Source organism: Staurois parvus, unplaced genomic scaffold, assembly GCF_062004578.1.
Source record: "Staurois parvus isolate SC_StPar_1 unplaced genomic scaffold, SC_StPar_1.0 ptg001275l, whole genome shotgun sequence".
Classification (NCBI taxonomy): Eukaryota; Metazoa; Chordata; class Amphibia; order Anura; family Ranidae; genus Staurois; species Staurois parvus.
Window position 1 is genome coordinate 53,949 of NW_028319071.1, and position 14,670 is coordinate 68,618.

General features: G+C 41.4%; 1 protein-coding gene across 1 annotated transcript in view; it reads left to right on the forward strand.

The window, feature by feature from the left end:
• The window catches only part of SLC39A6 (solute carrier family 39 member 6), a 53,666-nt gene that overhangs the window by 26,316 nt on the left and 12,680 nt on the right, over positions 1 to 14,670 (forward strand). Inside the window, exons 5-6 of the mRNA XM_089660795.1 lie at positions 1,479 to 1,578; positions 6,138 to 6,512. Of these exons, the coding sequence (XP_089516921.1) occupies positions 1,479 to 1,578; positions 6,138 to 6,512 (475 nt within the window). The remainder of the gene's footprint in view (positions 1 to 1,478; positions 1,579 to 6,137; positions 6,513 to 14,670) is intronic.

The window sequence follows — 14,670 nt, forward strand, 5'->3', positions numbered from 1 at the left end:
ATACCACCTAGAGGACTTTGATATACAATTTTTACTGAGAGCTGGGAGTACAGCTATCGCGATACTTGGGTGCTCCTGTGCTGGGCCTTCTGACCTCAGCTCCAGCAGCTGCAGAGGTATATGCAGCCACTGTCTCCCTTCCCCTACTCCTGCCAATTGCAGAGTTCTGTCGTCGTATGTGTACTTCTTTTTTCAAAATACAAAGGCTTCTGTGAATGAACAGCGGAGGGGTGGGCAGAGATGCTTTGTGTGAGAAGGTAGTGTCTCTTCTGTCAGAGCCTTCAGAGTATAGTGATAGCTGTACTCCCAGAGCTTCTTAAGACTGTCAGATGTAAATAGAGAAGTCCAGAAGGTGGCCTGCGCCTTGTTGGACTTAACTCATAGTATGCCAGCACATTTTACAAAGTGGCTGAATTCCTGGAGTTCAGCTGTAATTGCATTTTCATGGAAGAAAAAAAGTGCATTTTATCATGTGTGCAAAAAAGTGAAAAAATGTATCTGACAGTGAATGTGATTAGCAGCTTGCTGATCAGTAGGAAGGTTCAAGTAGTCGAAGGCTTTAAACCAATCTTGAATCCAAAGAAAATGTGTACTAAAGGAGCATGCTGAGGGTAACGGTATAAGGTACACATGCATGGCTGCACAGGACATATATTTGCTGATTGTGGTGTAATCTGAAGGTTAGAAATGGCCAATCAAACTTGGTTCACATTAGCCAACTCCAAAGTTGCGCAATTTGCCATGGGACTTTGGAGTACAACTTTGATCTGACTTTATATTCTATGGATCTAAGTTGCAACAAAGTAGTGCAGACACCTTTTCAAAGCCACTGTGACTTTAACTCTCACTGATTTGAATGGGTGCCGTTGAAGAGAACGGGTTGCGACTTGTCATGTGACTTTGATGTCCAAAGTTGCACAAGTGTGAATGGAGCCTAAGACCGGAAGGGATACATAGCATGGTGCTCACTGTGCTCTAATTATGGTAGCAGATTTCTCCATGTCTTAAGTGTGTTTGTAAAAGTATACTTTCACATTTAATAGATGATCTGAGGTGAACCCAAATGTCTGTAAATAAAATGTTACAGCACCTTTTTCTAAGACCTTGTACCTGTAGAATACCTTCCCAGTACCTGTGCCATTAAATTGAACTTCAGTCGCTAGAACTGGCTCCTGAAGTTTGCTGGGAAAAAAAAACCCTACAGAAGTATGGATCTGCTGCTCTTCATAGCTTTCTATGGTTTCACTGGTTTCTCCCTCTGACCTGATGTCCTCACTCTTTCTGCAGTGACATGAGGTAAGAGAGGAACCAGTGAAAGCTGTGTGGAACCCAGAAGATCCCAGCAGACGTCAGGGGACCAGCTCTAGTGATTAGAGAGAGTGAGTATTTATGGCCTTCTACAGGTTTGAAAAACTAGCAGCGGGATTGCTTTATTGGCTGATGTTTTGTGATCTAAATTTAAACTTTTGTTCTTCAAGAATCAGAAGAAAGCTGAAAATGATGAGGACTTAGAAGTTAAAAAGCAGCTGTCAAATCATTCACATGCTGAAGATAAAGAAACTTCAGAAGCAGATTTCCGTATGTATATTGTTCATGCATCTATCCATTACAATGTACAGACTAGACTAGTATATTTTGTTTTCTTTATCATTGCTCCAAAATCCATACACCTGAATGCTGCAGTTTTCTTGTCTTGGAAACTAAAAGATATGAAACGGCTACGCACAAAGCGGTAATCAACCCAAAAGCAACCATTTTATTATACAGCAGCTTACCAATTCTTAAATGTGGTGGCTGCATTGTTTTTCCTTTTATTTTCATCCGGTTATCAAGACCGTAAGTCTGGTTTTTTTAACAGAATACGCTCCTTTTTTTTTTTTTTTCTTTTTTTTTTTTACTCGCTTAATATGCACCAAAAATGCTTCAAGCGAGATTTTTAACACCACAAGGGAAATGCAATGGACCATATTCATGATATTATTTAAAAAGTTTAATATAATAAAATATATGTATGTATGTGATAGCAGTAACACTGGCTGTGAGGGAGAAAGAGCTGTCAGTAACAAAGGCACCACACTGTTGGCCTTACACCAATCCAGTGGTACCACGGCAGTCATTAACTATAAATATAAATATATATATATATATATATATATATATATATATATATATATATATATATATATATATATATATATATGTGTGTGTGTATATATACATACATACATGCATACCAGACCTAGGGAGACTGACAGTTGTTTTGTGTTTCTTCCATTTGCGAATGATTGCACCAACTGTTGTCACCTTCTCACCAAGCTGCTTGGCGATAGTTTGGTAGCCCAGTCCAGCCTTGTGTAGGTCTACAATATTGTTCCTGACATCCTTGTACAGCTCTTTGGTCTTTGCCATGGTGGAGAGTTTGGTTGTTTGATTGCTCCTGTGGACAGGTGTCTTTTATACAGGTAACAAAATGAGATTAGCAGCACTCCCTTTAAGAGACTGCTTCTAATCTCAGCTTGTTACCTGTATGAAAGACACCTGGTAGCCAGAAATCCTGCTGAATGATAGGGGATCAAATACTTATTTCCCTCATGAACATCCAAATCAGTGCATAATTTGTTAGACATGCATTTCTTTTGAATTTTTGGTTGCTACTCTGTCTCTATTCTGTCTCTCAGTGTAACAATACACCTACCATTCAATTTTTAGACTGATCATTTCTTTGTGAGTGAACAACCTTTCAAAATCAGCAGGGGATCAAATACTTATTTCCTTCACTGTATGTATGTACGTATACGTACACACACACCGTATGATTACTGACAGGGAGGACGGCTGCATTGTTTACAAAAATAGATTTTGTTTGGGTGCCGCATTGCATGACCACTCAATTGTCAGTTAAAGTAACGCAAACAGCTTCTGTAAGGAGTCTAAAATGAGATAAAATCACCTTGAAGTAACAGAGCTCAACTCTGTGGACATGTGGAGTGTACGGAGATCCACGAGGCAGTGTTAGCAGTATCAGCCATTAGTGGTCTCTAACAGCTGTCAAAATTCAGTCCCTTGATATGCTGGCTTTGAAATTGGAGAAAAGCCGCAATTGCATTTAAAAACTATGCTGTTTTTAAAATGCAATTACCGTCTTTTTTTTTTTTTTTTTTTATAGTCCTTTTTTTATAGCTCAGAAAAGGAGCTGTCATTCTCGGGTGGCTAAAAGAAACAAAGGGGCAGAGTCATCTAGTGACCTGCCCCCTTTTTTTCCTTTAGCCCTCCGAGAAGGACAGCTCTTTCTCTGAGCTTATAGTGAAGGTAATTATATTAAAAACTGGCACTGATATATAGTGACAGCCAGTGAGAGGGAGCCTCTCTGTACACACTGCTCCCTCTCTGTATACACCACTTCATTCCTACTCCCACCTTGCACACACTGCCCCCCCCCCCCCCCTACAAAGAGGACCTGCCACTTATATGCTATCACATAGAGGACTATTGGTTCCCTATGTGATGGCAATAAAATCATAAGAAAAAAAAATATATATATAAATAAAAAATTGGAGCCTCCCCACCCCCACATACACAGATGTTTTGGTGTGGCTTTCGGCCACATGCATTCTGAATTTTCGGTATCGGTTTCGGCACCAGACTTTTCATTTCGGTGTACCACTAGTGTTTAGAGCTGTTTTTATTTTCTTCTGTTATAAAATTTAGCACAAAAGAAGACCTGAGAAAATGTCTTTTTCTGAATTGTTTTTCCCCAACACACTCTGACCAGAGCAATACAGTGTTACCATAGTAGCATTGTACTACTCAGGGCAAGTAATCAGGATTTTACACGCACACACACACACACACCCTCTCCCCCTCTCTCTCTCTCCCCCTCTCTCTCTCTCCCTCTCTCTCTCTCTCTCTCTCCCTCTCTCTCTCTCTCTCCCTCTCTCTCTCTCTCTCCCTCTCTCTCTCTCCCTCTCCAAGTTCTCCTACTTAAAAAGATGAGAGAGGCCTGTAATTGGCATCATAGGTAGACCTCAACAATGAGAGACAAAATGAGAAAAAAAAAATCCAGACAATCACATTGGCTGATTTGGAAAGAATTTATTTGCAAATTATGGTGGAAAATAAGTATTTGGTCACCTACAAACAAGCAAGATTTCTGGCTCTCACAGACCTGTACCTTCTTCTTTAAGAGGCTCCTCTGTCCTGCACTCATTACCTGTATCAATGGCACCTGTTTGAACTTGTTATCAGTATAAAAGACACCTGTCCACAACCTCCAAACAGTCACACTCCAAACTCCACTATGGTGAAGACCAAAGAGCTGTCGAAGGACACCAAAAACAAAATTGTAGACCTGCACCAGGCTGGGAAGACTGAATCTGTAATAGGCAAGCAGCTTGGTGTGAACAAATCAACTGTGGAAGCAATAATTAGAAAATGGAAGACATACAAGACCACTGATAATCTCCCTCGATCTGGGGCTCCACACAAGATCTCACCCCGTGGGGTCGAAATGATCACAAGAACTGTGAGCAAAAATCCCAGGACCACACGGGGGGGGGCGGGCCTAGTGAATGACCTGCAGAGAGCTGGGACCAACGTAACAAAGGCTACCATCAGTAACACACTACGCCGCCAGGGACTCAGATCCTGCAGTGCCAGACGTGTCCCCCTGCTTAAGCCAGTACATGTCCGGGCCCGTCTGAAGTTTGCTAGAGAGCATTTGGATGACACAGAAGAGGACTGGGAGAATGTCATGTGGTCAGATGAAACCAAAATAGAACTGTTTGGTAGAAACACAACTCGTCGTGTTTGGAGGAGAGAGAATGCTGAGTTGCATCCAAAGAACACCATACCTACTGTGAAGCATGGGGGTGGCAACATCATGCTTTGGGGCTTTTTCTCCGCAAAGGGACCAGGTCGACTGATCCATGTACAGAACAGAATGAATGGGGCCATGTATCGTGAGATTTTGAGTGCAAACCTCCTTCCATCAGCAAGGGCATTGAAAATGAAACGTGGCTGGGTCTTCCAACGACAATGATCCCAAACATACCGCCCGAGCAATGAAGGAGTGGCTTAATAAGAAGCATTTCAAGGTCCTGGAGTGGCCTAGCCAGTCTCCAGATCTCAACCCCATAGAAAACCTTTGGAGGGAGTTGAAAGTCTGTGTTGCCCAGCGACAGCCCCAAAACATCACTGCTCTGCTCTAGAGGAGATCTGCATGGAGGAATGGCCCAACATACCAGCAACAGTGTGTGCCAACTTTGTGAAGACTTACAGGAAACGTGTGTATGTATGTATGTATGTATGTATGTGTGTATATATATATATATATATATATATATATATATATATATATATATATAAAATTATGATTGCTTATACCAATGTATTTCATTGCTATTAGCAACTATTTTTACTGAATTAAACTGTTTCATTCAGTGTCTTTTGTTGTGATTTAGCTATGATTGACCAAAGCTTACATGGGGTACAGATGGGCTGTGATTGGCCCTGTCTGTACCATGTGACCAATCACAGCAAACTACACAATTGTATACAATGGATGGCATGAAAGCAAGCCATCCATTGTGTACAATTGTCATGAGATCTGCTGTGACTGGTCACAGCAATCACATGACACTGGCAGTGGGCCGGTGTTGGGATCAGTCTGGTGGACACAGCCGGTGACAGATCTCGCCGCTGCGTTTCTACGTGGCTTCATGAGCGGCGCCTTCTGAGAGGACATCATATGACATCCACTCAGGAGGAGGAGAGTCCCTCCTGTCCATCAATTTGCTATAGGCTGGGCGGAAAGGTGTTAAATAGTTTCTCATCCTTGTAATTGCTACTTTGTCTGGACAGTTTGGTCTGTTAAATGAAGTTGAAAAATAAGACTTATTGGCTGAAGTACCAGGTGAAAATAAGGTGAAAAATAAAACTAAAAAAAAAACCTAAAGCAGCCACCACATCTAAGAATTGTTAGGGTGCAGTTTTTCTTTTTTTTTTTTTTTATTCTGTTTTGGGTTTAATTATGGTTTAACAATGAGGATGCAGTAAATAACCTAAAGTGTTGATAATGACAGTATACTTGAAATTGGGTCTCTTTAAAAATAACTTGCTACCTTTTACCTTTTATCAAGATACGGACAATGAAGGCTACATAGATGGTCAAGCACAAGATGTATCTCAACAGCCAAGTGCACCAGAGGAAGAAGAGGAGATAATGATTGCTCAGTCTCATGATGAAACTAGTTATAGGGAGTACGTCTCCAGAGGATGTGAAAACAAGTGTCATTCTCACTTTCATGACACACTTGGACAGTCTGATGACCTTGTACATCATCACCATGACTACCACCATATCTTACATCATCATCATCACCAAAATCATCATCCACATAGCCATTCCCAGCGCTACTCCCGGGAGGAACTAAAAGATGCTGGCATTGCCACCTTGGCTTGGATGGTAATAATGGGTGATGGATTGCACAACTTCAGTGATGGTTTAGCTATTGGTAAGTTATTTAAAAACCACTCTACAAAACACTTTGTATTTTTATGGACCTCTTACCACTATTGTAGTTCAGTAAAACAATACTTTTAGTGTGGTTATGAGGTCTCCATGCTGCTAACAGTCATACTTATGAAGAAATGCAAACTAAAATAAAAATAAAAAATTGGATTATGTTGTCCTCCCACTGAAAGTGAGAGGAATAACACTTTTGAAAGCTGTCATGTGAACAGATGTTCCCACAGGGAGATTCCCCTCATGTTCTGGTGATCACTGTTGGATTTTAGATTTCCATTCACTTTCTGGGCAAGTGGCAACAGTGAACAAGGTAGAAAGTGAAAAGCTCTCCGATGGGGTAATGGCAATAAAAACCTGACAGAGGTTCTCATACTTCTACCCAAAACTGGAATAATGGTTTTGTCTTTAGTTCCCCATAAAATCTTGGTGAGCACAAATTATTATGCTGACTTACTCATCAGAATTCCGGGCAGTGGCACGTTATATATAAATATAGAAAGTCTTATGCTTCCAGGAGAGTACTGCCTAACCTAAAAGCTGCAAGCACCAAAAAGTGTCCCACCACTCAATTGGGAAATTTTATAAATGTAGAGTGCTGCACTATGAGCTAACAAGTGCCAAAAGTAAACTAAATATTCTACCCATACACCCTAAATCCAATACATAAACCTTTTAGGTAGAAAATATTAAATATTTATAAACACCCGTCAGAGCCTAATGCCAAGGCCAAAAACAAATACTCTACCAGTGTGTTAGTAAATTCACTAAACTGTGTTCAAACTGAAAAAAATGTGTAAATAGGGTAATAAGGATGAATCAATATAATAAACAACAGGCAGACCTGCTAGACTTAGCTGTGAAAATATATCACAATAAATAATCAACCAGTGTAAATGATAGTGCAATCAATATACTGTGATCAGAATGAAACCATAAAATCTACATCTAGTCTCAGCCGTGTGAGCAAATAAAAATAAAGTGCTTAACAGAACTGAGTGAACAATATGACACAGTGGTCAATGCCACATGGGACTGTCATTGTTTATTGGAGTCCCACTCCGCAATCAAACAAACAAATTTAGGTGATAGAAGATCCTTCACTTAATATACCGCTGTGTCACCACCACCAGGCATGAACGCTCAGCTCCATGGATTGACCAATTGGTAAAACAAGCGCTCAATTCCAATCCACAATCCTCAATATAGCAAGTCTGGTTGGCGTCACCTCCTCGACGTAATGGGGCTGACGGGCTTCTCCTCCAGGCACTATCCAACTTGGGATGTGCTCAGATATAAAGACAGGAGCCTCTCATAGTGCAATCAACTTTTATTCCAGAAAAACATAAATTATAAAACCGCACTCACATAGAGCTCCAGGGCTAAGAACCCTCATAAGGCATAATACATGGGGTAAACAAAGATGGCTGTCATCATCGCACCAGAAATGATGCCACATAATATGTGACGCAACGTGTTTGGATGGAAGCTTGGAGCAATGTAACTATGCATATACCATACCATACCTGTCTGATGCCCCTGGAACCTGGAAATCACCACTTGCTTCCTAGTTTTCTGCGGCTTGGCCGGCTTGACGCATTGTGAACACAGTAAGTTGGCTGCTCAGTTCAGGGAGTCCATTCAGAGAATGCTTTGCATTTTCATAGCCTCCCTAGCGGTCTGATTTATGTCCATATTTCTGTGCTCAAAGCGGTATATTTTTTTGCATGGAAATATGTAGTTTTTTTTTATTTTAGGCCTGTAATTTTTAGGAATAACTCACTGAAAACTGTCCGAACAAGAGTCTAGTAAACATCCCGGGTATGTTAAAATTTGAAACACAAAATCTTAAATTAAAATTTAATAATCATAAAAAAAATCATAATATAATAAATTTAATTCAATAATATAATCAAACCGTTTTCAGTGTCTGACGAATTTCCCCACGGATGCTTTTTTGGATGCCATGGACATTTCTCAGTTTCAAGTAAACCGTAAAAATGCAGGCAGGGCACAGGACAAAGCACTCGGGACAAAATGTATGTGAAATGGTTAGATACAGTAATGTTTCACTATGTGATTTTAGTGAATGTCACTTTTAAAATGTTAAAATTTTCCGTCCCCCGTACGTCCTGACGTCGCAGGGAACGGAACCCAGAAGACAGATGCCGGCATCGGCCAGAGGACATTGCCGGGGACACTGCAGGAGGGACATCGCGGGAGTGCAGGACAAGGTAAGTGAAGAAGAGATCCCAGAGCAACGCTGCAAAGTATTCCCCAGTGTAGCTCGGGGTTAGCGCTTGTGGTGCTGAAACTTTACCCCGAGCTACACTCGGGAATACCTCCAGGGAGGTTAAGGAATGCAAAGCGTCCTCTGCTTGGACAAGGTGGAAAGTGTGGCGTGGAGTCCAGCATCTCCACATCATCGAACCAAGGAACACATTGCGTTAATTCAGACACTGCAAAACATTCTCTGAATGGCGCCCATTCCTAGATCTCTTGTATTCTCAGTGCAGGAGAGCAGCCGCTCAGCATGGGACTCGGAAGCAAATAGAGATCACTGAAGTAGTGGTGTCCACTTCAGTGATTTTCAGCTTTCAGGGGTATCGGAGAGGTATGGTCGAAGCTGGACTAATGTAACTATGTATAACATGCTGATGCCTGGAGTTCTTCCTTAAAAATGCCATACATAACTGCACAAAAGCATAGGAATACCTGCTTCTGCTGCCTGTGTTGATAAACACTGCTCTGCTGCAGAGTAATCCCTTGGAAAAGTCAAAACTTGGAAGTCGATTTCCTGTCTCTCCTAAACTGTCGAATGGTTCCTTCATGGCACTTTCCTGTAGTGACGTGACGGCTGGTAAGAGGAGCCATTGAAAACTATGGGAGGCAAGGGATCAGTAGTGTCTGTTTCAGAAGATACTCTGGCCAGAGATTACTTCAGCAGAGTGATGCTCACCAGTGCACTTTGCAGGGTAGGTAATTATTTCTATACATCTTTGCAGGTATTGCATTGTAATGAAATGCTGGGTAAACAGAGTTGCTTGAAAGATAGTATATTACAGTAAACCTATATTTTTAGACATTTGGGTGTTTACATTGAAATTTGTTTATATTTTAATATTTGACAAAATAGAAGTGCAGCGCTACAAACAATGTCCTTATAGCAATTATGCTAAAATGACTCATGAGAAAAGATGATTGTCCAATGCAATAATATCAGATGTGGTAAGCAGTTCAATTATGAAAAAACCTCCAAAAACGTTGGTGTAATCCAATCCAATATCGAGGGGTAGATAGATTGCCCACTTACCAGAAGCGCAATCTCAATGCGCATGTACAAGTCACATGTAGTCGCGGTCCGTAGGAGGAGCCTTCGCACGCCTTGACGTCACGCCGCCGGATCAGGAGGTCCGGCGGCCAACCCTTGTTTTTCACTGGTCAGTGTTTTAGATGTTCTTTACAGCCTCTTTTACTGGCTACAGGCTGCAGGCATGTGCTTTGTAATCCTTATTTGATTTTTTACACATTGGATTTAATAAATATTTTATTTAAAATACTACACTATGAGCACCTTTACTTCTTATACAGTGGGGCAAAAAAGTATTTAGTCAGCCACCAATTGTGCAAGGTTTCCCACTTAAAAAGATGAGATTGGCCTGTAATTGGCATCATAGGTAGACCTCAACTATGAGAGACAAAATGAGAAAAAAAATCCAGACAATCACATTAACTGATTTGGAAAGAATTTATTTGCAAATTATGGTGGAAAATAAGTATTTGGTCAATATCAAAAGTTCATCTCAATACTTTGTTATATAGCCTTTGTTGGCAATAACAGAGGTCAAACATTTCCTGTAAGTCTTCACAAGGTTGGCACACACTGTTGCTGGTATGTTGGCCCATTCCTCCATGCAGATCTCCTCTAGAGCAGTGATGTTTTGGGGCTGTCGCTGGGCAACACAGACTTTCAACTCCCTCCAAAGTTTTTCTATGGGGTTGAGATCTGGAGACTGGCTAGGCCACTCCAGGACCTTGAAATGCTTCTTATGAAGTCGCTCCTTCGTTGCCCGGGCGGTATGTTTGGGATCATTGTCATGTTGGAAGACCCAGCCACATTTCATCTTCAATGCCCTTGCTGATGGAAGGAGGTTTGCACTCAAAATCTCACGATACATGGCCCCATTCATTCTGTCTTGTACATGGATCAGTCATCCTGGTCCCTTTGCGGAGAAACAGCCCCAAAGCATGATGTTGCAACCCCCATGCTTCACAGTAGGTATGGTGTTCTTTGGATGCAACTCTCTCCTCCAAACACGACGAGTTGTGTTTCTACCAAACAGTTCTATTTTGGTTTCATCTGACCATATGACATTCTCCCAATCCTCTTCTGGATCATCCAAATGCTCTCTAGCAAACTTCAGACGGGCCCGGACATGTACTAGCTTAAGCAGGGGGACACGTCTGGCACTGCAGGATCTGAGTCCCTGGCGGCGTAGTGTGTTGCTGATGGGAGCCTTTGTTACGTTGGTCCCAGCTCTCTGCAGGTCATTCACTAGGCCCCTCCGTGTGGTCCTGGGATTTTTGCTCACCGTTCTTGTGATCATTTTGACCCCACAGGGTGAGATCTTGCCTGGAGCCCCAGATCGAGGGAGATTATCAGTAGTCTTGCATGTCTTCCATTTTCTAATTATTGCTCACACAGTTGATTTGTTCACACCAAGCTGCTTGCCTATTGCAGATTCAGTCTTCCCAGCCTAGTGCAGGTCTACAATTTTGTTTCTGGTGTCCTTCGACAGCTCTTTGGTCTTCACCATAGTGGAGTTTGGAGTGTGACTGTTTGAGGTTGTAGACAGGTGTCTTTTATACTGATAACAAGTTCAAACAGGTGCCATTGATACAGGTAATGAGTGCAGGACAGAGGAGCCTCTTAAAGAAGAAGGTACAGGTCTGTGAGAGCCAGAAATCTTGCTTGTTTATAGATGACCAAATACTTATTTTCCACCATAATTTGCAAATTCTTTCCAAATCAGCCAATGTGATTGTCTGGATTTTTTTTCTCATTTTGTCTCTCATAGTTGAGGTCTACCTATGATGCCAATTACAGGCCTCTCTCATCTTTTTAAGTGGGAAACCTTGCACAATCGGTGGCTGACTAAATACTTTTTTGCCCCACTGTATCTGGCACTGAGTCCTCATACCTCAGCCCCAGCATTTTTAGGCTTCTGTGTGGATCCGAGGAGCAGTGTGATCCGACCAGACCAGTATCTCACCATTTGAGGGACCACCTGGGTACCACCAAGCAGCGCCTACATGAGACCTCGGCTACATGTGACCTGTACATGCGCATTGAGATTGCGCTTCTGGTAAGTGGGCAATCTATCTACCCCTCGATATTGGATTGGATTACACCAACGTTTTTGGAAGTTTTTTCATAATTGAACTGCTTACCACATCTGATATTATTGCATTGGACAATCATCTTTTCTCATGAGTCATTTTAACATAATTGCTATAAGGACATTGTTTGTAGCGCTGCACTTCTATTTTGTCAATTTCAGTTGGAAAAGTTTTTGTGGTTCCTTTTAGTGCATTTGCCGCTCACTGGAGTGCGCTCACTAACTTATCTACATATATTTTAATATCTATATTTAATGTTTTATGTATGTAGAAGGGTTGTAGATTATCTGCTAGAACCAAGTTCAGTGTTTTTGATGTGATTGAGCTCCATGAAGTCTTAAATAAAATGTGTCATTTACAGTCATCTCAGCTTACAAAGACCTCTCGCTTCAGTCTCACTGCTTTTTTGAATTGCTGTAGTTTGGCGTCATAAATCTTTGAAGCATGGGAAAGCTATAGGCTTGCATGTTAAGGAGTGCTAAAGATCAACAAGTTTGTAGCAAAGCAGAGCCTCCATATGCAAAGAGTAATTATTGCAGCACCCAAGCACATGCGGAATTGTAGATAGAAATTAATTGTTAATGTGGTAGACAACATTGCATCATGTAAAGCAGTGTAAAGTATTTCAATGTGCATTGTTTAGGAGATGTCACCTGCTGTGTCTTTCAATGATGTAAATCACACATGCTCACTATTGTCCTGATTGATGGCACACTCGGTATGCCGCCAGTCTGTCCATCTACGTGTTGTGCCTCCATCAGCATACCTCCATGGCATTGTGCAATCCTGCGAGAGCACTGACCATGTGACTAGCTATGTCACGGGTTTTGTACAGTGGCATACAACATAGGCAGCGAGGAGGATGGCATATTCTATTGACAGTTATGTAGGGCTAAGTCACCATGATAACTTTTAGATGGAAATGAGACTTGGATCACTTCTCTTGCGCACATGCGAGATTCTGGCAGTGAAATACTAGAAAGGGCAAAAGTAAAGATGAGGAAGGAATCTGGAGGTAGCTGGAAAGCTGGCCGAAGCTTTGTACAGAGCAGAAAAATACCAAAATAAACTGCACAAATGTAAGAAAGCTGTGACGATGCTCCTGGGTACATTGTTGTGTTTTGAAAAGCGATACACTGTGCCATTATGCTTGCTAGTGATTTTTGGTAGAGTTTACTACTGCTTTAAGACATTGGCTCATATGCAAAAAGTCAGCTTCTTTTAATATCTGAAAGACTGCTTTTCCTTCAAATAAATATTCAGTTATTATTATACATTTTTAATAGGTTACTGTGGAGTACAAAATCCAAAGCCTGGTCCTGCTGGGGATTGTTTTACGTAAAGGCATCTGAGGCAAAGTTATTTGGTGCACTGGAGAGAAGTACACCGTGTTCCAAATTATTATGCAAATGATATTTTTCTCATTTACCTAAATAATTGATGTAAATAACAGTCAGCATAATTCTCATGTTATCAACTATTAAGAGTACAATTCAAATTTTATTGAACAAACCTCCTAATGATAACAGGATTTTTTTTTAAACATAAAACACTTCCAATGTACTGTTCCAAATTATTACGCACAGTAAGTTTCAAAACACTTTATAGGTTGTAATGAACTGAAAATTGTCATTTGTTGTGTTTGCAGCATATTTACTGAAATCAAAAGCTATTTCAATCAAACTTTTAACAACATTTTAACTTTTTAAACATTTTAACAGGTCATGTTACATTGTAACATAGGACCCCTTGTTTGATAGCAGCTTCACAAGTCTTGCATCCATTAAACTTGTGAGTTTTTGGACAGTTTCTGCTTGAATTTGTTTGCAAGATGTCAGAATAGCCTCCCAGAGCTGCTGTTTGGATGTAAACTTCCTCCCACCCTCATAGATCTTTTGCTTGAGGATGCTCCAAAGGTTCTCAATAGGATAGAGGTCAGGGGAGGATGGAGGCCGCACCATGACTTTCTCTCCTTTTATCCCCATAGCAGCCATTGATGCAGAGGTATTCTTTGCAGCATGAGATGGTGCATTGTCATGCATCAAGATGATTTTATTACGGAAAGCATAGTTCTTCCTTCTGTACCAGGGAAGAAAGTGGTCAGTCATAAACTCCACATACTTTGCAGAGGTCATCTTTACACCTTCGGGGGCTCTAAAGGGGTCGACCCGCTCTGTTCCCATGATTCCGGCCCAAAAAATTACTCCACCACCACCTTGCTGACGGCGCAGCCTTGTTGGAACATGGTGGCCGTCCACCAACCATCCACTACTCTATCCATCTGGACCATCCAGGGTTGCTCGGCACTCATCAGTGAACAGGACTGTTTGAAAATTAGTCTTCATGTATTTTTCTGCCCAATGCAGCCGTTTCTGCTTCTGAGCATTGGTTATTGGTGGCCGAATAGAAGGTTTATGCACAGTTGCAAGACTCTGGAGGACTCTACACCTTGATGTCCGTGGGACTCCAGAGGCACCAGCAGCTTCAAATATCTGTTTGCTGCTATGTAATGGTATTTTAGCAGCTGCTCTCTTGATCCGATGCATGGATCTGGCCGAAATCTTCCTCAATGTGCCTTTATCTGCACGAACCCGTCTGTGCTCTGAATCAGCCACAAATCTCTTAATAGTGCGATGATCACACTTACGTTTTCGTGAAATATCTAATGTTTTCATACCTCGTCAAAGGCATTGAACTATTTCACTCTTTTCGGCAGCAGAGAGATCCTTTTTCTTCCCCATATTGTT